Source organism: Salmo salar, chromosome 03, assembly GCF_965601325.2.
Source record: "Salmo salar chromosome 03, fSalSal1, whole genome shotgun sequence".
Taxonomy (NCBI): domain Eukaryota; kingdom Metazoa; phylum Chordata; class Actinopteri; order Salmoniformes; family Salmonidae; genus Salmo; species Salmo salar.
Genome location: NC_138293.1, coordinates 70,154,239 through 70,174,710, shown reverse-complemented (window position 1 = coordinate 70,174,710; position 20,472 = coordinate 70,154,239). Strand labels below are relative to the sequence as shown.

General features: G+C 45.5%; 1 protein-coding gene across 3 annotated transcripts in view; it reads right to left on the bottom strand.

The window, feature by feature from the left end:
• The window catches only part of prr36b (proline rich 36b), a 29,848-nt gene extending 9,376 nt beyond the window's left edge, over positions 1-20,472 (bottom strand). Inside the window, exons 1-3 of one of the 3 annotated variants that reach the window (XM_082971450.1) lie at positions 20,038-20,472; positions 6,156-6,867; positions 5,639-5,726 (exon numbers count right to left, since the gene is read on the bottom strand). In XM_082971450.1, the coding sequence (XP_082827576.1) occupies positions 5,639-5,726; positions 6,156-6,777 (710 nt within the window). In that variant the 5' untranslated portion in view covers positions 6,778-6,867; positions 20,038-20,472. Of the gene's footprint in view, positions 1-5,638; positions 5,727-6,155; positions 6,873-20,037 lie in introns of all 3 variants that reach the window. The other 2 variants (XM_082971449.1, XM_082971451.1) reach the window with 2 other exon arrangements.

The window sequence follows — 20,472 nt, the reverse complement described above, 5'->3', positions numbered from 1 at the left end:
CACCCCTACCCTCTTCTCCTAGCCTTCATGGCTTCCTCCAAATTCATAGACCTCCACCCCTACCCTCTTCTCCTAGCCTTCATGGCTTCCTCCAAATTCATAGACCTCCACCCCTACCCTCTTCTCCTAGCCTTCATGGCTTCCTCCAAATTCATAGACCTCCACCCCTACCCTCTTCTCCTAGCCTTCATGGCTTCCTCCAAATTCATAGACCACCACCGACGCTCCTTACTTATAGGCCCAACAATGCACTGTTTTATTTCACCTTTATTTAACCAGGTAGGCCAGTTGAGAACAAGTTCTCATTTTCAACTGCGACCTGGCCAAGATAAAGCAAAGCAGTGCGACAAACAACAGAGTTACACATGGAATAAACAAACGTACAGTCAATAACACAATGGAAAAGTGTAAGCTGAAGCCATGACGTCTAACATGTTCAGCTCCACACTACACTCCTCCCCATCCCCACAGTCACACTGGTTAAACACCATCCAATAACATGTTCAGCTCCACACTACACTCCTCCCCATCCCCACAGTCACACTGGTTAAACACCATCCAATAACATGTTCAGCTCCACACTACACTCCTCCCCATCCCCACAGCCACACTGGTTAAACACCATCCAATAACATGTTCAGCTCCACACTACACTCCTCCCCATCCCCACAGTCACACTGGTTAAACACCATCCAATAACATGTTCAGCTCCACACTACACTCCTCCCCATCCCCACAGCCACACTGGTTAAACACCATCCAATAACATGTTCAGCTCCACACTACACTCCTCCCCATCCCCACAGTCACACTGGTTAAACACCATCCAATAACATGTTCAGCTCCACACTACACTCCTCCCCATCCCCACAGTCACACTGGTTAAACACCATCCAATAACATGTTCAGCTCCACACTACACTCCTCCCCATCCCCACAGTCACACTGGTTAAACACCATCCAATAACATGTTCAGCTCCACACTACACTCCTCCCCATCCCCACAGTCACACTGGTTAAACACCATCCAATAACATGTTCAGCTCCACACTACACTCCTCCCCATCCCCACAGTCACACTGGTTAAACACCATCCAATAACATGTTCAGCTCCACACTACACTCCTCCCCATCCCCACAGTCACACTGGTTAAACACCATCCAATAACATGTTCAGCTCCACACTACACTCCTCCCCATCCCCACAGTCACACTGGTTAAACACCATCCAATAACATGTTCAGCTCCACACTACACTCCTCCCCATCCCCACAGTCACACTGGTTAAACACCATCCAATAACATGTTCAGCTCCACACTACACTCCTCCCCATCCCCACAGCCACACTGGTTAAACACCATCCAATAACATGTTCAGCTCCACACTACACTCCTCCCCATCCCCACAGTCACACTGGTTAAACACCATCCAATAACATGTTCAGCTCCACACTACACTCCTCCCCATCCCCACAGTCACACTGGTTAAACACCATCCAATAACATGTTCAGCTCCACACTACACTCCTCCCCATCCCCACAGTCACACTGGTTAAACACCATCCAATAACATGTTCAGCTCCACACTACACTCCTCCCCATCCCCACAGTCACACTGGTTAAACACCATCCAATAACATGTTCAGCTCCACACTACACTCCTCCCCATCCCCACAGTCACACTGGTTAAACACCATCCAATAACATGTTCAGCTCCACACTACACTCCTCCCCATCCCCACAGTCACACTGGTTAAACACCATCCAATAACATGTTCAGCTCCACACTACACTCCTCCCCATCCCCACAGTCACACTGGTTAAACACCATCCAATAACATGTTCAGCTCCACACTACACTCCTCCCCATCCCCACAGCCACACTGGTTAAACACCATCCAATAACATGTTCAGCTCCACACTACACTCCTCCCCATCCCCACAGTCACACTGGTTAAACACCATCCAATAACATGTTCAGCTCCACACTACACTCCTCCCCATCCCCACAGTCACACTGGTTAAACACCATCCAATAACATGTTCAGCTCCACACTACACTCCTCCCCATCCCCACAGTCACACTGGTTAAACACCATCCAATAACATGTTCAGCTCCACACTACACTCCTCCCCATCCCCACAGTCACACTGGTTAAACACCATCCAATAACATGTTCAGCTCCACACTACACTCCTCCCCATCCCCACAGTCACACTGGTTAAACACCATCCAATAACATTGTATTTGTCAGTGTACAGCAGGTATAAAAGGTGCAGTGAAATGCTTATGTGCAGCTCCCTCAACAACACAGTACATTAATCAATAACAGAGTCAAGTCAAAAACATAAGTAATAATATCAGAAAACAATGGAGAAAAAACCCCCACTAAAATAAGACTTGTTGGCAAGGCGCTAGCAACAGGGCAACGATCGTTGGGCAACATGTTGGTTAACATATACCGCCTCCCAGCAATACAGCCCTGCACAGCATACACACAACACCAGCATACACACAACACCAGCATACGCATGCACGCAAAGCCACACCCAATGAGCAATGACGGGAGCTGCATGATATCATCTCAACTATGACTCAAAAACATGCCTTCACACACATACCTTCCCCCACACCAGCCAGTGTCCAACACCACCTAATGACTTTCAGCACACACTAAATCAGACCCAGAGGTTTCCTGTCACAAGCTGTAGAGCTACCATTATACAGGCAATCAGTATCAAACAGCAGACATACCATTATACAGGCAATCAGTATCAAACAGCAGACATGCACACAGAGTACAAAACACAGAGTACAAAACACAGAGTACAAAACACAGAGTACAAAACACAGCCCTACAACAGTGTTGGCTTGAGAAAATGTGTGAACACCTCATCACACAGCCAAATTGGTACTGCAAAAACAATGGCACACACACAACGGGTAAATAGTGTTCACACCTCTACTACACCCACCAACCAGGATGTAGTGGCAGGTATTAAGTGCTACTGTAAAGGGAGAGGTGGAATACTGAGAAATCGTGTGCTGCTGCAGACTATTCATTTCACACACATATTTTCAGCTGCCACCGACAAAGTCTGAGGTTGAAATTCAGAATCAATCTGAGGTGTGTCACCACCACAGAGGATCTAGTGTTTGGAGGGGTCACAGCAGTCAAACTAAAATAGAACAAAAAGTGTAACAGTTTCAGGACAAACAGAACACAGACCGGACTTGCTAAATGTCAACGGAACCAAAACAAAACAGCCATGATGCATAGGGCTGGTACAGTTATTGTAGAATTGTGTAACCGACAATTATGAGCAATATCCAGGAACAAAAAAAAAAAATCATAAATCGTCTTAATACCGTCATTTTAGGTGAAAGGGGATTCAACTTCATATTCCACGTATACAGGGAGTGTACAAAACATCAGGAACACCTTCCCTTTGCCCTCAGAACAGCCTCAATTCACCGGGCGTGGACTAGAAGGTGTGGAAAGCTTCCACAGGGATGGTGGCCTATGTTGACACCAATGCTTCCCACAGTCTTGCCCATTCACCCTCTGAATGACACACACACACAATCCATGTCTCAATCATATCAAGACTTAAGAATCCATCTTTAACCTGTCTCCTCCCCTTTATCTACACTGATTGAAAGGGAGGAGACAGGTGACCTCAATAAGGGATCACAGCTTTCACCTGGACAGTGCCATGGAAAGGCGTTCCTAATGTTTTGTACCCTACAGTTGACCCAATAGCAGTTTGTTATTTTGACATGAATTGGGTGAAGCTGGTAGCGTAATCATTTATAACCTTTAGAATGGACACCATGTTAATGCCTTTGAGCATTTCATTTATCCATTCATGATGAGAATTTGGAATCTTGTACATAGCATTGTTTAAATTCAGAAAGTTGTGTGAATTGCTATTGGTCAACGTTGCACATGAGGAGCTGTTACGGCTGCTATGGAACACAGGGTCATGTAAATGCATCATAATAAGCATAAACTTCAAATGTCCAAACTTTTCAAATATATGGCTCTGTTAAAAAAACATTTGTTTGTGAGACGGGAGTGTCATCAAAGCTGTGTCATATTCATTAAGTATCTCGTAGGACATTTTCAAAAATGCATCACAAGCGCAAAACATTTGTTCTATAAAAAAATCACAATTAAGACGACCATGACCATTTGCATGACATTTAGCCTACTGGTTATTCTAGAACTGTCACAGCCATAATGATGTGATTCAGCCAAATTAGATTTAGGCCATTTGTAGCTGTAGCATAGTAAAAAAAATAAAAATAAAAACTATATTTGCTGTCCAATCTTTTCAGTCTGATAAGAAAATCTAAGAGTGAACTTGAATAAATTGAGGGACAAAATGAGTATTGTGAGAGAGCGAGTCAGCGGTCTCAGTGAGCAGGGAGACAGGCGGTGTCTGATATGCCAGAAAGTATCCACTCTGCACCGATACGCTCATCTGATACAGACATGCATTAAAAAAAGGGAGCAGGGATAAATCTAATAACAGCAGAGATTTATGACACTGTCACAGTCTATTACCCCCCCAGTGCAGGCTGGCTGGGTACACAACGCTCACTGCATCCATCAGCCTCCACGCCATCTCCCTCAGCCATATGTTGTACAACGCAAAATTAGCAGTTTTGTTCCGTAATGCATGGATTAAATTTACCGCTTACCTCATAGTTTAACTTCACCAGAGATTGTCGCACTCGCAAAAAAATGCTAAATCGCTATCTGTTGACTAGTATGTACTCGCTAGATCCTGTTAGATTGTTGCAGGGGGAGCGATGAAAAGTAAGGAACTATGAAAGTAAGAGACCACAGTTCCCTTGGTACACAAACAACACAGAAGGGGAAAGGGGGTTGGGCGGGGGGAGTGAGGGAGTGAGGGCCTATTCAAAGAACAGCCAAACACCTTAGGACATCCCTGATCATCCTCCCCTCTTCACAGACAAAAGGCTTGTTGAGCCACCTCCCAGCAGCCCATGACTCTCTGGAGTTGCTCCCTGGGGTTACGCTCGTCTCTGCTGGAACGCCACACAGCGTGACTCAGGTACTGTCTGGGTCTAATCTGACCTGGTTCTACTTACTGCCAAACAGAGGTCCAAAACAGCCTGGTCTGTCTCCTACACTTGGTTATTTATTCTGAGGGGTGCAGACTAATCTCTGGATGTGATTTGCAAACCCAAAACAGCGCTGCGAGACCTGGCTCAGAGTGACTGCTGGCCTACTGCTGAGGACTTCTTAAAGCCCCTCTCTGTGTAGGGACATTGTGCCTGTTTCTCCAGAGTGTTTTTAACCTGTCCCTTTCAGCCTGCAACATTCCCAAATGAAGCAACTGGCTTCTCAGTCGCAACTGGAGCGTTACGCTGAATTTATGAAAACAATTAATTACTGCTGTTGTAGTTGCACATGTATTGCACAGTGAATTGAAGTCGGCATCAAACGAAAGGCTGCCCAGCTAGGTACAGACAGACAATCAGCTTTTGCCTGGAGGAAGCCTGAAGTGAGGACCAATTACATACAATTGCCTACTATGTTATCTACACACTCACAGTCTCTCCCCAGGGGAGGGGCTACGAGCTCTACACCAATGGTTGGCCTACCTGGTTGTCTTGGAAACAGGAGGCCTATCAGGCTTGGGAGCAGCGGCAGTGCAGGGCTTGGTGGTAGCTGTAGAGACAGGCCGGGGAGCTGGGGAGATGAGATATGGGAAGGTGAGGAAGAGAGGGAAGGACAAAGAGATATATATACAACATGAGTAAGATTATTTCATTTGAAAGACGCAGCCAATGATTTATATCATAACATTTATTTCCTGAGGAACCAGGCCAATGTATTTCTATATTTGTTGCAGTCATTCCAGCATGTCATACATCTTCAACTGAATCCATATGGATGTGATGTACGCCAACCTTCACAATACAAAACAGTACAATCTCATACTTTGCCTTAGGGAAAATGTACATTTGCTGTGTACAGAAGACAATTGGCAACTGAGGACAAATGCAAAGCTTCATCTAGCTTTCAGTGACTGGCTTTCAGTGACTGGCTTTCAGTGACTGGCTTTCAGTGACTGGCTCTTCAGTGACTGACAATGACTGGTCCTAAATGTTAGCCTACCTGTGGGCTTCTTAGCAGCGGTGCTGGTGGCTTTCACACCATTAGTTGGCACCGCAGGTGTCTTCTTTGCAGCTGTTCCTGTGGTGGCCTTCACCCCGTTGGTGGCAGCAGGAGCAGAGGTAGGGCGGGTGGTGCCCGTTGGCTTCTTCTCACCAACCTTGGTGGTGGTCTTAGTGGAAGGGACAACGGCTGTGCCTACGGGCCTCTTGGGTGTGGTCTTCTCTGGGGCTCCAGTGGTGGTCTTCTTGGCCACTCCGTTGGTATGTGGCTTGGAAACCCCATTGGTCAGTCGGCTCTGGGCGGTGTTGGGTCGAGACCCTGGTCCAGTCGTGGTCTTAATTGTGGCGGTGGTCCCAGGCTTTGTCTTAGCAGCGGGGGCCTTGGTCTTGGCTTTCGGGTCTGCTGCAGCCTTGCTGTTTCCCGTCTTGGTGGGGGCCACCTGGGCTGGTTCTGGTTGAGGCTCGCCCTGCCCCATCTCTCCCTGCTGGCCAACTCCCTCCGTCTGAGGTGCCGGCACAGCCTGGTTAGGCTCCTCTCCCATCGCAACTGGCTCGTTTACCGGATCAGCGTCCAGTGCTTCCATTGGCTCCATCGCTGCCGTGGCAACCCCATCCGGTTTCATCTCCCCTCAGTCCTGGCTGTCCGTCTCTGCAGAGGAGGGCTGGAGAGCTTGAGACTGAAGATGGTGACTGCACTCAGGCGATGGTGGAGTCTGATCTGGCAAAGAGAAGAGAATAGTATGGTCAGGCTGTGACACTGAGCCTTCATATCAGCAGACAGGCCACAGAGGGATCAGATAAAGGCTTTCCTACAGACAGATATACAGAAAAACACTACATACGGCGTATGCAGAAATATTGTTTTGAAAGTAGAGCAAATGTGTTTAAGGTCAATGATCCTAACAGATTAGGAGCAGACAGCACATGATGTGCCATTCTGCAGAGAGCTTCATTGCTAAACAACCCTGGAGGGAACTCTCTCACACACACACACACACACACACACGATACATGTGTGACAATATATTCTTGGGGAAGAGATGGAAGACAACCATAAAAAAAATATAGACATTCTAAATCTAAGTACAAACTCGAGGCAAAACAGAGAGTTAGCAAATCTTGTTTTTAAACATTAACAAGCCAGAGAATGCACTTGAGTGCATTATATTCTAGGTCTACATACAGAAGAGGCATCAGACTCACTAGTGTGGAAGAAGCCTTCCTTCAACTGAAGCGAGGGGGAAAAATCACAAAAATCCCTTCCACTCCGAACAAACTGAGTCAGAAGGCTCTCTCTCTACAACATGCTCTAGTTCATCAGACAAGACCGCAAAGCTAAGGAACCACTGGAGATGGAGATGTAACGTTCACGCTGAGGGGAAAAGACATGCATGTCAAGCATGTAAACAATGCCATAAGCACCGACTAGTAGGCAGTCGCGCTGGGGAAGTACCATAAACACAGATGCTTTGCTGTCAGGGTGGAGAGGTAAGGCCTGCAGTGTGGAGCAGAGGCCTAATGACAGGGAAACGTAGAGTCAGTTGTCTGACAGGACATTTGGCTCCACGGTGAAGCAACACTGAGGCAGAGGAAGTGGCTTGGCCTGAGGAGCGTGGGAACAGGAGAGGGGATACAGTCTGCAAAGCTTGGAACGACAGTGCGCTGCTCGGACTCTAGAAGGCTTCTCCACTTCCGCCCAGCCCCTCTCTCCCCCATAGCCAGATGCTGCTGCTCCCCCACCTTCCTAGAGGAGAGAGTCTTTATACTGTCAGCTTCCTGGAACCACTCCCCACACAGCCCCCCTTTCTCTCTGCTCTCATCCCTTACTCATCCTCTAAAACTAAATAAGTTACTGTGCATTCCTTCGTTCCCCTGCCAAACCTCCCATTTTCTCCAAGCCTTATCCTCAACTTCCCCCACCCTCGCACTCTTTCTACCCCTCTGTTCTCTGTTTGCGTTCGCACAGATGGCCTGAGCAGCTGAGCAAGGCCAGAGGGGCAGAGAGAGAGAGAGGGAGGAGAGAGGGAAAAGCCCTGGGGAGAAAATCCATACTGCAAGCAGCACACACACACACACACACACACACACACAAGTGGCAGTGAGAGGGGGAGGAGAGAGCCCTGCCACAGCGCACAGGGCAATCAGCTTAATTGAGTGACACACCAGTCACATTTGGAGTGAGGTGTGTGTGTTGGATGCAAGTGAAAGCAACATGTTAAGCTCAGTCCAACAGAGACGCTCTGTTCAAGAACACCTAGTCCTCACACCATGCTGCTCTGCCTATAACAGAGCTCTACACTAACATCAGACCCCAGCCCTGACTCCAACCCTTCAAAAAGAAAACCAACAACATCTAACTCCAGATTGACACCAGGGACTCACGTCAATAGCCCTGACAACTCAACTAGAAAAAATAAAGTCAAATCCAATCGTTGTCTTGCTCCCTCTACCTCCCCTTCCTGTGTTCTGAACGGTTGTATTCCTGCAGTTGCTGAACAGCCAGACAGCTTGACTGTGCTTTTCCCAGCTCTGCTCTGTTGTGGTGATAAATCTCCAGCCCTCAGCCACAGGAACACAGCTCTGCTCTTTTTCCTCCAGTTGGGAGATTACACAGCTCTAGTCTAAGGCCCTCACCCCGTCTACATCACCCTATGTAGTAGGGAACATACAACCACGCCCAATGATACATGTGTTGGCACTTGCAATATTTTGACTGACTTTGGACAACCCTGCAATGTTGTAGATGTCTTTGGTGAAATCATTTGGGATTGTCTTTGCAGTCATATGCTTGATTAGAGACGGATGGCGTTAGGATTCCCTGTTTGCAAAACATCTCAAGCTGATTCTCCACAGCTGGTAGTGTGTTAGATATACTTTATTTGTTGGAGTGGGATATCAGAAGCTGTCAGCTGTTAAACGGCTAGAGGATGTGGGCTGGTCAACCAGCTGCATCACAACCCCAAGGACGCTCGCCATCCTCCAAGAGGAGAGGAACAACTTCCTGTCCATGTCTGGAGGACTCATCGTTATTTAGGGAAGCAATAAAGAGAGGAAGATGAGTCCAGACATATGTTGTTGTCACTGTCATGTAGAGTTACATCGCTAGCTTAGGATCAGAAAGAGAAATAAGTTTACGTTTTTAAAATGTCCATGGACAGTGATGGTTTTGATATCTTCCCAAACAGCCGCCCCATCTTATCAAACTGCATCTCACATAACACTCTCTACAAGCCTCACCGATGAGCAACACACGCAGGTCATGAAATACTACACACACACACAGGTCATGAAATACTACACACACACCACGAAATACTACACACACACCACGAAATACTACACACACCACGAAATACTACACACACACCACGAAATACTACACACACACACACACACACACAGGTCATGAAATACTACACACACACACACACACCACGAAATACTACACACACACAACGAAATACTACACACACACAACGAAATACTACACACACACACACACACACACACACACACACACACACACCACCAAGTGCAGGGGTTCACTGTCATGTCAAGGAGAAACCAAACAATAGGATGAAGGTGCGCGCGCGCGTGCGCACACACACACGCGCGCACACACACACACACACACCACGAAATACTACACACACACACACACACACGAAATACTACACACCACGAAATACTACACACACACACCACGAAATACTACACACACACACACCACGAAATACTACACACACACACACCACGAAATACTACACACACAACGAAATACTACACACACAACGAAATACTACACACACAACGAAATACTACACACACACACACACACACACACACACACACACCGAAATACTACACACACACGCACACACAACGAAATACTACACACACAACAAAATACTACACACACACACAACAAAATACTACACACACACACAACAAAATACTACACACACACATGAAATACTACACACACACACATGAAATACTACACACACACACATGAAATACTACACACACACACATGAAATACTACACACACACACATGAAATACTACACACACACACATGAAATACTACACACACACACATGAAATACTACACACACACACCACCAAGTGCAGGGGTTCACTGTCATGTCAAGGAGAAACCAAACAATAGGATGAAGTTGCGCGCACACACACACACACACACACACACACACACACACCTTTATCTCATAATTGTTAATCAAATCATAGACAAGACGCTTAATGCACTTCAGCAGCTGACGATAGAACACCAGCTGGGCAAAGTATGATCATCCTCCAAGAGCCATATTCAATGTAATCTAACCTGCCTCCCATGTCTCACAGACACAGCAGACACTTACAGGCCTATACTGCATATACTGATATCTGGCAGGCCTCCAACAGCACTGGGAGATCCTAGCTTTTCTGATTGTCTAGACACACAAGCGTGAGGAGTCCTCAAATGTATTATGTAATGAGGCAAGTCAGTTAAGGACACATTTTTATTTACAATGACGGCCTACACCGGCCAAACCCGGACGATGCTGGGCCAAATTGTGCTCCGCCCTATGGGACTCCCAATCACAGCCGATAATCGGGTCATGAGTATATACTAACGGTAATCGCCACTTTGACCTTTTAAAAAAACTGTGCAGAGTCTCAGTGTGTACACCTATACAAGCCTTTGCATGTGTATGGCTGTGTTTTGGGGCATTAGGTCAATTTGTTTGATAAAGTGATCGACAAAAACCTATTGGCGTAAATGATACATGTTCAATTCCCAATTAACATCCCCAGCAGTAGAGGGTGGGCTAAACGCCAACTTAATGTCATCTCTCCTGGTGGCCTGTGTGTGCATGTCTAAACAGGGCCTCCCTTTGCCAGGAACAAGAGCCTGGCTACTGAAAATCACAGCGGTCAACGGCACTTATGAATAGCTAGCAATGGCAACCGCCACCGCTTTCCTAGTTCACTGCTGTGTGTACATACATTCTCTGTGCCTGCATGTCCCCCAGGGTCAGCTGTAAATAGCCCTCAATGGGAGGATTGTAGCGGAAGAAAGCCGGGGCAAGCGAACAGGACATCAGTTTAGTGTGGTTTTCCTAACGCTCCCGTAACCTTCCCTTAATGCCTAACGATAGAATTGATAACCCTGGAACCAGAGAGACGATTCAAGAGTTAACGGTCGGGAGTCTGGTTTGAAGAGGCCAGTTAAACAGCCTCTAAACCCATCAACACACATTCATCACCACATGCTGCAGACACTGGGATCCGTTGTCTTCACTCCTCAGCCAGTGTTAAGACGCCCTGGTGCCTGTGTTGACAGAACATCTCTCAGTTTAATGTTGACTCTGTGGCGTCTTCATCTAGAAACCACTGCTCTTATTTAACACTGCTGAGATAAGTTCCACAAGGTTTCTGTTCGAAGCGAACATGTTCATTTCAGTTCAACGATTTGAAATGAACATTCCAATATGTTAAGTGAACATTAATGTTTTAGGCACCACGCGCTGGCATAGGGCCAGAGGTAAACTCTAAAACAGACACCCTGCAGCATTCCACTATTCCTCTGAGGGAGGACAAGCATACACACCAGAAATGGTGCTTTGAGGATCAGAACACATGAAACACTTTGTTGAATGATGCAGCATTGAGTCTACAAGCAAGTCTGGGGAATTGAGAGTAGCAGCTGAAACCAGAATGGGTGGTACTACCAGTCTTACACAGACAAGACTACACAAAGAACGGAAGGTTAGACCCATGGCAACTTCATTTGGGGTTGATGCAGATGGTTCTGATACAAAAGAGAAGGGAAACAGAGGGGTGCTAGAGGGCGCTACAGAGAGGGCCTAAAACAGAAACAGCACCGCCTCCAAAAGCTAAAATTCCCCCCCATTAATACGCTCCATCATGTATCATCTCAGAGGGAAATCTTGGCACTAAACCCTGAACAGCTGCTGTGTATTACTAATATCCTCATTCATTTCAAAGTACAATTAATACATTGTGGAAAATGACAAATCTGCAAGTGTGATTAAATGTCATTCAGGAACTTACAATAGATCACACCCAAAAACACATGCTTTCCAAGGCTTCAAGAGACCTCATGAGCATCATCATCATAAAAGCATTACATAACACCATACTCATCATCATAGTCCCTTTCAGCGACTACCGTACACCCCAGTTCATCTCTCCACTCAATTAGCAGGAAGCTTTCCCTGCATGGTACCGTCCCTCTGTCTCTCTGCTTTAATAGAAACCATTATACACTTCTGGAGCCTTGAGGCGGCTATCTAAACAGAACCCAAGAGACTGTGGGACTGATTGTTGCTGTGTGCTGCCCAGCTAAGAAAGGGGAGCACAAAAGAAGCATGACACCGTCCCAGCTGAGTCAGTGTGCTGCCTTCATCACCCTGATACTAATCGCGGCTCGCACATTCCCAAACAGGCCCGGCCAAAGGTCAGGAAGCCGCCCCTGCCCCACGCACAAACAAACCGCTCCAAACAAAGTTGACTCCTGTCCACGGAATTCCTTCCCTGGACACGCTGTAGGAGGGAGACGAGAAGGGATTGTGAGGCCCTTCTCCGACGGTGACGTCAGGACATGCCCGACAAATGAGACTATGGACACTTAACTCCCCAGACAGGATCCAAATCAGCTGCTTTATCTCCTGGGCTATAGCCTACAATGCACCATGGTTTTAACCTTATGATTTCAATTGACAACTTAATGGTCTTGGTAACAGACAATGGACCAAGTAAACTCAGTTCAGGAATACGCTTCTCTCTTGTTCACTGGTCTGCTGCCTGTGTCAGTCAAGGCAACATCTTGTGTGACAGACACCTGAATCACAGAACCATGTGATGTGACAGACTAATCCCTGTGCTCTAAAGAAGTTTAGTAGGAGCCAAAAGCAGGTTTAGAGTCTGTACCGCCATGGCACGACTGGTAGAGACTTCAAGTGAGAGAAGGGTACTATCTACATCACATGCCTTCACACCCGGACCCATCCAGTGAATATGCTGGTCCCAAACACACACACACACACACACACACACACTACCCCCCCCCCCTTCACCAGCGTGCGTCACCCATCCTCAGGAGACTCGGCCCCCCGGGGACAGGGAGATTAACACATGACAGAGCTTGTTAACCCTGGACAAAGAGATTTGCTAATCCTGTACGACTGTCCTCCAGCGCCGGCCCAGAGACTACCCACAGAGACAGAGAGCGCCCAGGACAGAGGCCTAGTGTGTCCCAGAAACCAAACAAAAAGACCTGGCTCCATCACAACAATGGAGAGACGGAGCCGACAACAAACAAGGTCCCAACAGCGCACGGTCTAGCTACAGTAGACCGCTGAGAGGAACGGCGGGGTGGGTGTGATCTTGACCATGCCGATATTGATCGTGGGGGAGAAAGTGAGGATGTGGGCTACTCAGATGGTGAGAAGCGTCTGTGCATTAGAGGCAGAGAGGGACCCGTTCCACTAATGGGGTCCCTTCCCTGGGGGTTACCCACCAGTGAGGCTGGTGTGGAGGGACTGAAGGAGAGTAATGTGGAACTTGAAGAGCAGGTCCTTCTCCATAATAGGCAGTGTGTCCACTGACAGACTCCACTCAGGGGGTAAATGACATTAGGCCAGATAGAGCCAGCTGGTGGGTTGGATCGATGACAACGGAGAGGAAGAAGGCAGGCATCTGGACAGCACAGCAAAACATACCCTTGAGGCTCCAGCTCTCTAGCAGCCACTCACTACTGGAACTGGCTGTAGCCATAAGAGGATTATGTCCTCCTGTTTGAAGCAGAGCAGGCACGTTCCAGATGGAATCTGATCCCTCGCAGGTTGTCCACACCACCAGGGCTAACCAGAGCTTTTCAACAAAATAACAGCTAGGCTAACGCCACATAAAACTGTACCTAGCCGTTACCCTGAAATGTACATGGTATTTGGGGCTTGGGTCAAAAGGCTTCTTAAATAGAAATCACAGGACAACAGCATTTCAAATTACTCAAAACATCTGACAAATCTCCCCCGTCAACTCTCATAACTGTAGCCATAATTCTGTCATCGGGAACTTTAGGCATCCATATCATGCCAGACTGGCCCATGGTGTAGACAGGCTGCCACAGCACTGGCATAATGCTGAATGCATTGGGCAGAAAAAAATGAAAACTGACAGTAAACAGCTGGAAACCATGGCAATACTTACAGTGCATTCGGAAAGTATTCAGACCCCTTTACTTCTTCCACATTTTGTTACGTTACAGCCTTATTATAAAGTTGATTAAATCGTTTTTTTTCACTCATGAATCTACACACAATACCCCATAATGACAAAGCGAAAACAGGTTTCGAAATTTTTGCAAATTACAAATACAAAACAGAAATACCTTATTTACATAAGTATTTAGACCCTCTGTTATAAGACTTGAAATTGAGCTCAGGTGCATCCTGTTTCCATTGATCATCCTTGAGATCTTTCTACAACTTTGAGTCCACCTGTGGTAAATGTAAATGTCTGGACATGATCTGGAAAGGCACACCTGTCTATAATAGGTCAGAGCAAAAACCAAGCAGGTCGAAGGAATTGTCCGTAGAGCTCCAAGACGGGATTGTGTTGAGGCGCAGATCTGCAGAAGGGTACCAAAAAATGTCTGAAGCATTGAAGGTTCAAGAACAGTGGCCTCAATCATTCTTAAAGAATTTCTTTCACTTACTTGCTGTGCCGTTTCATTGTTCATTTGTTCAGTCGTTTCATTCTCAACCATGATTTCTATGGAATGCCATTTGGGTCATTGCGTGTCAAAAAGACACAAAAAGATAACACTATTTCACGTGTCAAATAAGCTTGTTGACCAATCAGGACCTGAATATGACTGCACATCACATAATAATTTAACGCGTTCATTAATTTTTTACGTAGTTATTACACTATCACTCGTATTTCATGTCACAACAATTCATCGATACATATGCTACAAGTTGTCTTGCACACCTACAGTGCTGGCATAAAAAAAGATAGCTAGCTAACTATATAGCTAGGTGTCATCATCTATAATAACCCTAATTTATTAGACTGTTCTTTTTTGATTAATGAAGCTAGCCACATTAAGGATTAGCCACAATAGTGGACTTTGCGTAAGCCTTCAAAATAAAAGTATGTTATTGACAGTGATGCAAATGAATACAAATAGTAGAATTATGACAATTGAATAGATCATGCTAAATGAGGTTGGAATGTTGTATAAATTCAACAAAAGACAATGTTAATTTGACAAATCTGTTGAAATCACACTGGATGTATTATACTTTAGAATTGCATTGGGGGCATACTTATTTCACTGTACAGCCTTACCTATGGATTGTGGATCAATGACATGGGGTATCAGTCTACTCAGTGACACCCAGAGAACATTAGCGTCATAGCTCTTATTGTGGGACAACCGAATTGAGCCACATTCATTGTCAACCTATGTGTATTGAACACTATTCCCGAGGAAAAACAATACTGCGTGGATGTTTGAGTCTGATAACTCTGAGGAGGACGCTGGGAAAAAATATCTTGGGATCCCCAATCCTTAGGTAAAGCTGTACAGTGCAATATGAATGTCAATACACACAATAGGCTGACTGGGGAGGTGATTTCTCACAGTCCCACGATAAGAGATACAATGCTAATATTTGCATAAAATCTTCACAGTTGTGTTCTGTGGGTGTCACAGAGTAGACTGATAACCCATTTCATTGATTCACATTCCAACCTTATTTAACATTATCTAGTCTAAATATGGCATGATTCCACCAATTGTAACCTTATGCATCACTTCCAAAAGAGGTACTTTTATTTTGAAGGCAAACCAAATTCCACTATTGTGCCTAATCCTTATTGTGGCTTGCTTCACAATACATAACCTGGCCCGGTCAAGCCTCACTACCCAGATGAAGCTAGCTGGCTGTTTATAACCCTGTTGCCCAAAGCTAACGTTAAGTAGCTGGCTAGCTATTTATTTTCATGAACTGAAGTTCAATTTCAATAGGCGAACAACAAGTGGCTACCTAGCTAATACTGACAAGGATTCCTAAATCATTGCTAAGAACAATGAAAATGACTACAGTTTCTACTGGTCATTTAGTTCAGGCTGGTTGTATTGGTGCTAGGTACCAAGCTAAAGCTAGCTACCCCAGAAGTTGCGGTCGAACAAATAAATGCTTTATTACCAACGCGGTATTGTAAACACATCGTTCATGGCCAGTGTTTGCAGACTTTTTTGTACAGCTTTGACAGTGCTACTGATAGTAGTGGTGGTGCTTGGCTTGCATGTGCAAATTCAGAACACACAACATTCTATAATAGAACTGTGTTATTGGACGTGTATCTTTTTTGACACGCAAAGACCCAAATGGCGTTCCATAGTATGTCGTGATGCTATTACTGTGCAACTCCGATGGGGCAACATCTGAAAAATAGCGAACTTGGTAGTGTGTACTGGTGCTCAACCAGAGGGTGAAAGCCAACATCACGCACGACAGAGAACTGTTAATTGTCAAGGGCAATGAATTCCATTATCCTGACATTAATGGATTTCACCTTTGAGTTTACTCTTTCAAATGACTACTCGATCCAATCAGCATACATTGTGGGCTAGGTTGTTAGGAATGCTGTGTTGCACGTGTAGCGCAAAATTTTATGTGGCGTCATTATGTTATGTACCTACGTCAGCTTTGACATCGGTTTTGCACATCGGTGTTAAACTAGACATCTGGCCGATACCGATGTTGGCATTTTTAGCTAATATCGGCCGATTCTGATAGATTTACTTATATATCGTGCATCCCTACTAGAAACCAGCAAGCCTTAAGTTTCTGACAGTATTAAAGACAAGTTCCATGATGAGTAGAAGTTATGGCCATATCGCAGCCTTGCAGCAACCACAGCAATCCAGGCAAAATTCTGAAAGTGGTGAGGGAGGCATAGCAACAGGGCTCTGAACCATGTCCATTATCCAGCCTCCCACTGGAAGAATTCAGAGCCTCAACACAGAAAATTCATTACTGCAGCTGCTGGCATATATACCCTCAAAACTGCGCAGCAACTGTCATGACTGACAACTGTGATACCACCGAGGCAGCTATCTTGGCTGGACCAATGTCCGTAGCAGAATTATCTGAAAAGTACACATTACAGTAGTGACAACCATGGCAAACAATGGAGTGGCACTACAGAACCCACTACTACAGTCCCAAGTCTGTGGTTAAAATAATCTCAACTGCAGGCCAGTTGTCAGCTCTGACTTTACTCATAAGCGATGGTGACAGAAAGTGCCAAAGGTCATACAGTTCAGCCCACTGAGCAATAAAAGCAGTAGAGACAGCATCCATGATGGCCGATTCATGGACCGTCTATATCCGACTTTCATCCGGTTTAATCTGACTTCTATATGGGAATTGTCTTTCTGGGCCGGACATCAGTTAAACTGCAGGTGCAGTCGAAAGCGTGCTTCCAGACCGGAACCCTGGTCCTTGGTTCAGCCTGAGAGGGATCTGGTGAGTAGGGGACCAGACCAGGGAAGGCAGCGGCACACCAATTTGAATATGTACAGTTTGGGGACGTCACTTAATCAACCTATTTAGCCTACTACGCCTGAGGGCAAGCCGAGGCAAAAATTACTGCAGGCATCTCCCCGACAGCCCATGGCATAGGTCAGAGGAAGGGCAGCGCAAAGAGAACTGTCGGTCATAAAAATCACCCCAGAATGCTACGGTATGAATTCCGCATGGAATTGCATCTCTTCTGATTGTAGACATCTATGCCCTCCTTTGGCCAACTGTTTCAGCAGGCTTACTAAAACATGTGCATGGCATTAAAGGAGAGACTTAAAATAGGTGTGACAGACAATGTAATAACCAAAATGCCAGCGGAGACATGAGTGGAGGAGGAATCCATTTTCAGCCTATTGTGAAAGTGAGGTGGGCAAGGGGAATTTGGTACCAAATGTCACAATGCTGGCACATTGGTTGAAAGTACAAAAATAACACTCTTTCGCTAAAACAAGATAAAGGATATTGAACCCGAAATCTGTCTTATCATTCGATTCATAGACATGACCGATACATTTTTTTTTTTTTTAAACATAACAAGCCAGCAGCACTTGGGTAAAACAGGATCTACATTTAATTTCACATGAATGCATTAGTCCCATGTCTGAGCGTGTCTCTATCCCGCTGCCTCATTCACTTGCTTGCTTTGAGAGTCAGCCATCGCTTATTAATGCACCAGAGGGTTGACTAGCATGTTGGAGCCTCTCTGCCAGACAAGGCCATGCCTGAAAAGTGCTCACAATCACCCTGGGATGCAATTTATTCCCGAGTGGCATCAATACCTCATGGCAGATCCTTGCAGAATATTGACCTACTACCCCACCCTATATCGGTCATTGTCAGCCGAACATCAGGGGCAGAGGTTAGGCCTGAGGGCCATCTATAATGATTCGTTGTAAATGTATATGGTACCTGCACGTTGAGGGTTTTGGAGACTAACATTATTCACCATTGTTCTTTTGGAGAGAGGAGTGTGGTCTGGTTGCATAACATTAACACAAGCAAAAAATAGCTCCGAGTTCATGGCCCGAGGCCACAATGTTAGCCTATATGATACAGTTTGAACAAATTGTGTTTTATTGCATTGAGAGTACAGTACTTGTCATGTCTCACGTTCTAATAATCCTAAAAATTGGGTGAGCCTTCAAAGACCTCTCACCCTAACAAAGCATAGCACTTAAGCCATCCTACAAAAGTAGTCTATGCTATGTTCGCCGACTAACGCAAAAGACTAACAGAATTAGCCTAAATTACCCAACATTTCGCCTGGGGCAACGAACCAAGCCGTTCTCTATACTATAGACCACTTGGCCGCACAGAACAATAGGCGTCAGCCATGGAGGATGAGAGAAGAAAAGTTGATATAATGAAGTGAATACGTCGAATTGCTTTTGAAAAGGCAAATAATCCAAATGATTACACACCGATCCCTTCATAAAATGAAGGCTGTTATTTTAGCCAGTTCATTCGTCGGTTAGCTAAATAGCTGGTGATCAATTTCAGCCACCACCGCCCCATTCTTCCCCTCCCAATTGCAATCGGATTCCGAATCTAAACATCCCCTTTATGGCTTGAGCCGCTCAATGGCAGACGGAAAATGCAACGATTCCCTTACTCCTATTGTCGTTTTTGTGCGACCCAACAGACTCGCGTGGATAGTTCAGTTAGCTAGTAGCCCATTTATTTAGCTAGCATTTCAACAAGGCTTATTTGTATGGCGCCGTTTCCAATTCAAGTTGACGTTTATGTCATGAATCTTGCCCTCGAGGCATAACTGAGCGATTTCCGCTAGATGAGCCAGCTGCAAAGTCAAAATGTGTTTTATTTGAAACAATCACGAAAACAAAAAATGTGCTTTTTGGTCTTGATTTAAGGTTGGACATTAGGGTTAGCAGTGTGGTTAAGGTTAGGTTTAAAATGAGATTGTATGACTGGTTGTGCCAGCTAGTGACCACTCTGCAGACCTGCCTCCAGAACAAGATTCATGACGAAAAACGCTAACCTGCGTTTGCAATATGAATTCATGAATTGGACTTGCAATGTCGACAAAGACATTCACCCACTATCTATATTATTAGTATTAACCCATTCGACCCAGACTAACTACCAAAATATAAAAATCTAATATTTTATGAAACGAAAAACATTTGTTAAAGCATCACATCGTAACTTGGATTTGATATTTTCTAAGATTTAAGTGTACATTTAGTTACACAGCTAGCTAGCATGCTAACGCTCAACCAGTCTCTAGACTTACCAACACAGTGTAGCTAGCTATAGCTTGATCTCCAGCTACGCCCAGTGTTGGACAATATCCACCGACTCCTTTCAGAATCCTCGAATACAAAGTGTAACAAATTGGAAAATGAAACCGAACAAGATGAGAAACAGGCCAAAGTACAGCAGCCAGATTACCAAGAAACTTCTGTCGACCGCCGTTTTCAGAAGTGATGCACGTCCCTTCCAAAGAAAGGAAAAGCGATTTGCAGTCCACGCACACACTCTCTACTGGCCGGGACGGATGGACAGGCGGAGAGGGTTTTACCACGGCATTACGCGCGGGGGTGAAATTGAAAGGGATGAATAGCCAAGTACTCGACTTTCTCCATCTCACGACCAATCACTACCCCGGCTAGGATTTATTCAAATGAGGAATGATGTCATCTCTCAAGTCACCCTACTTTCTTTCTTC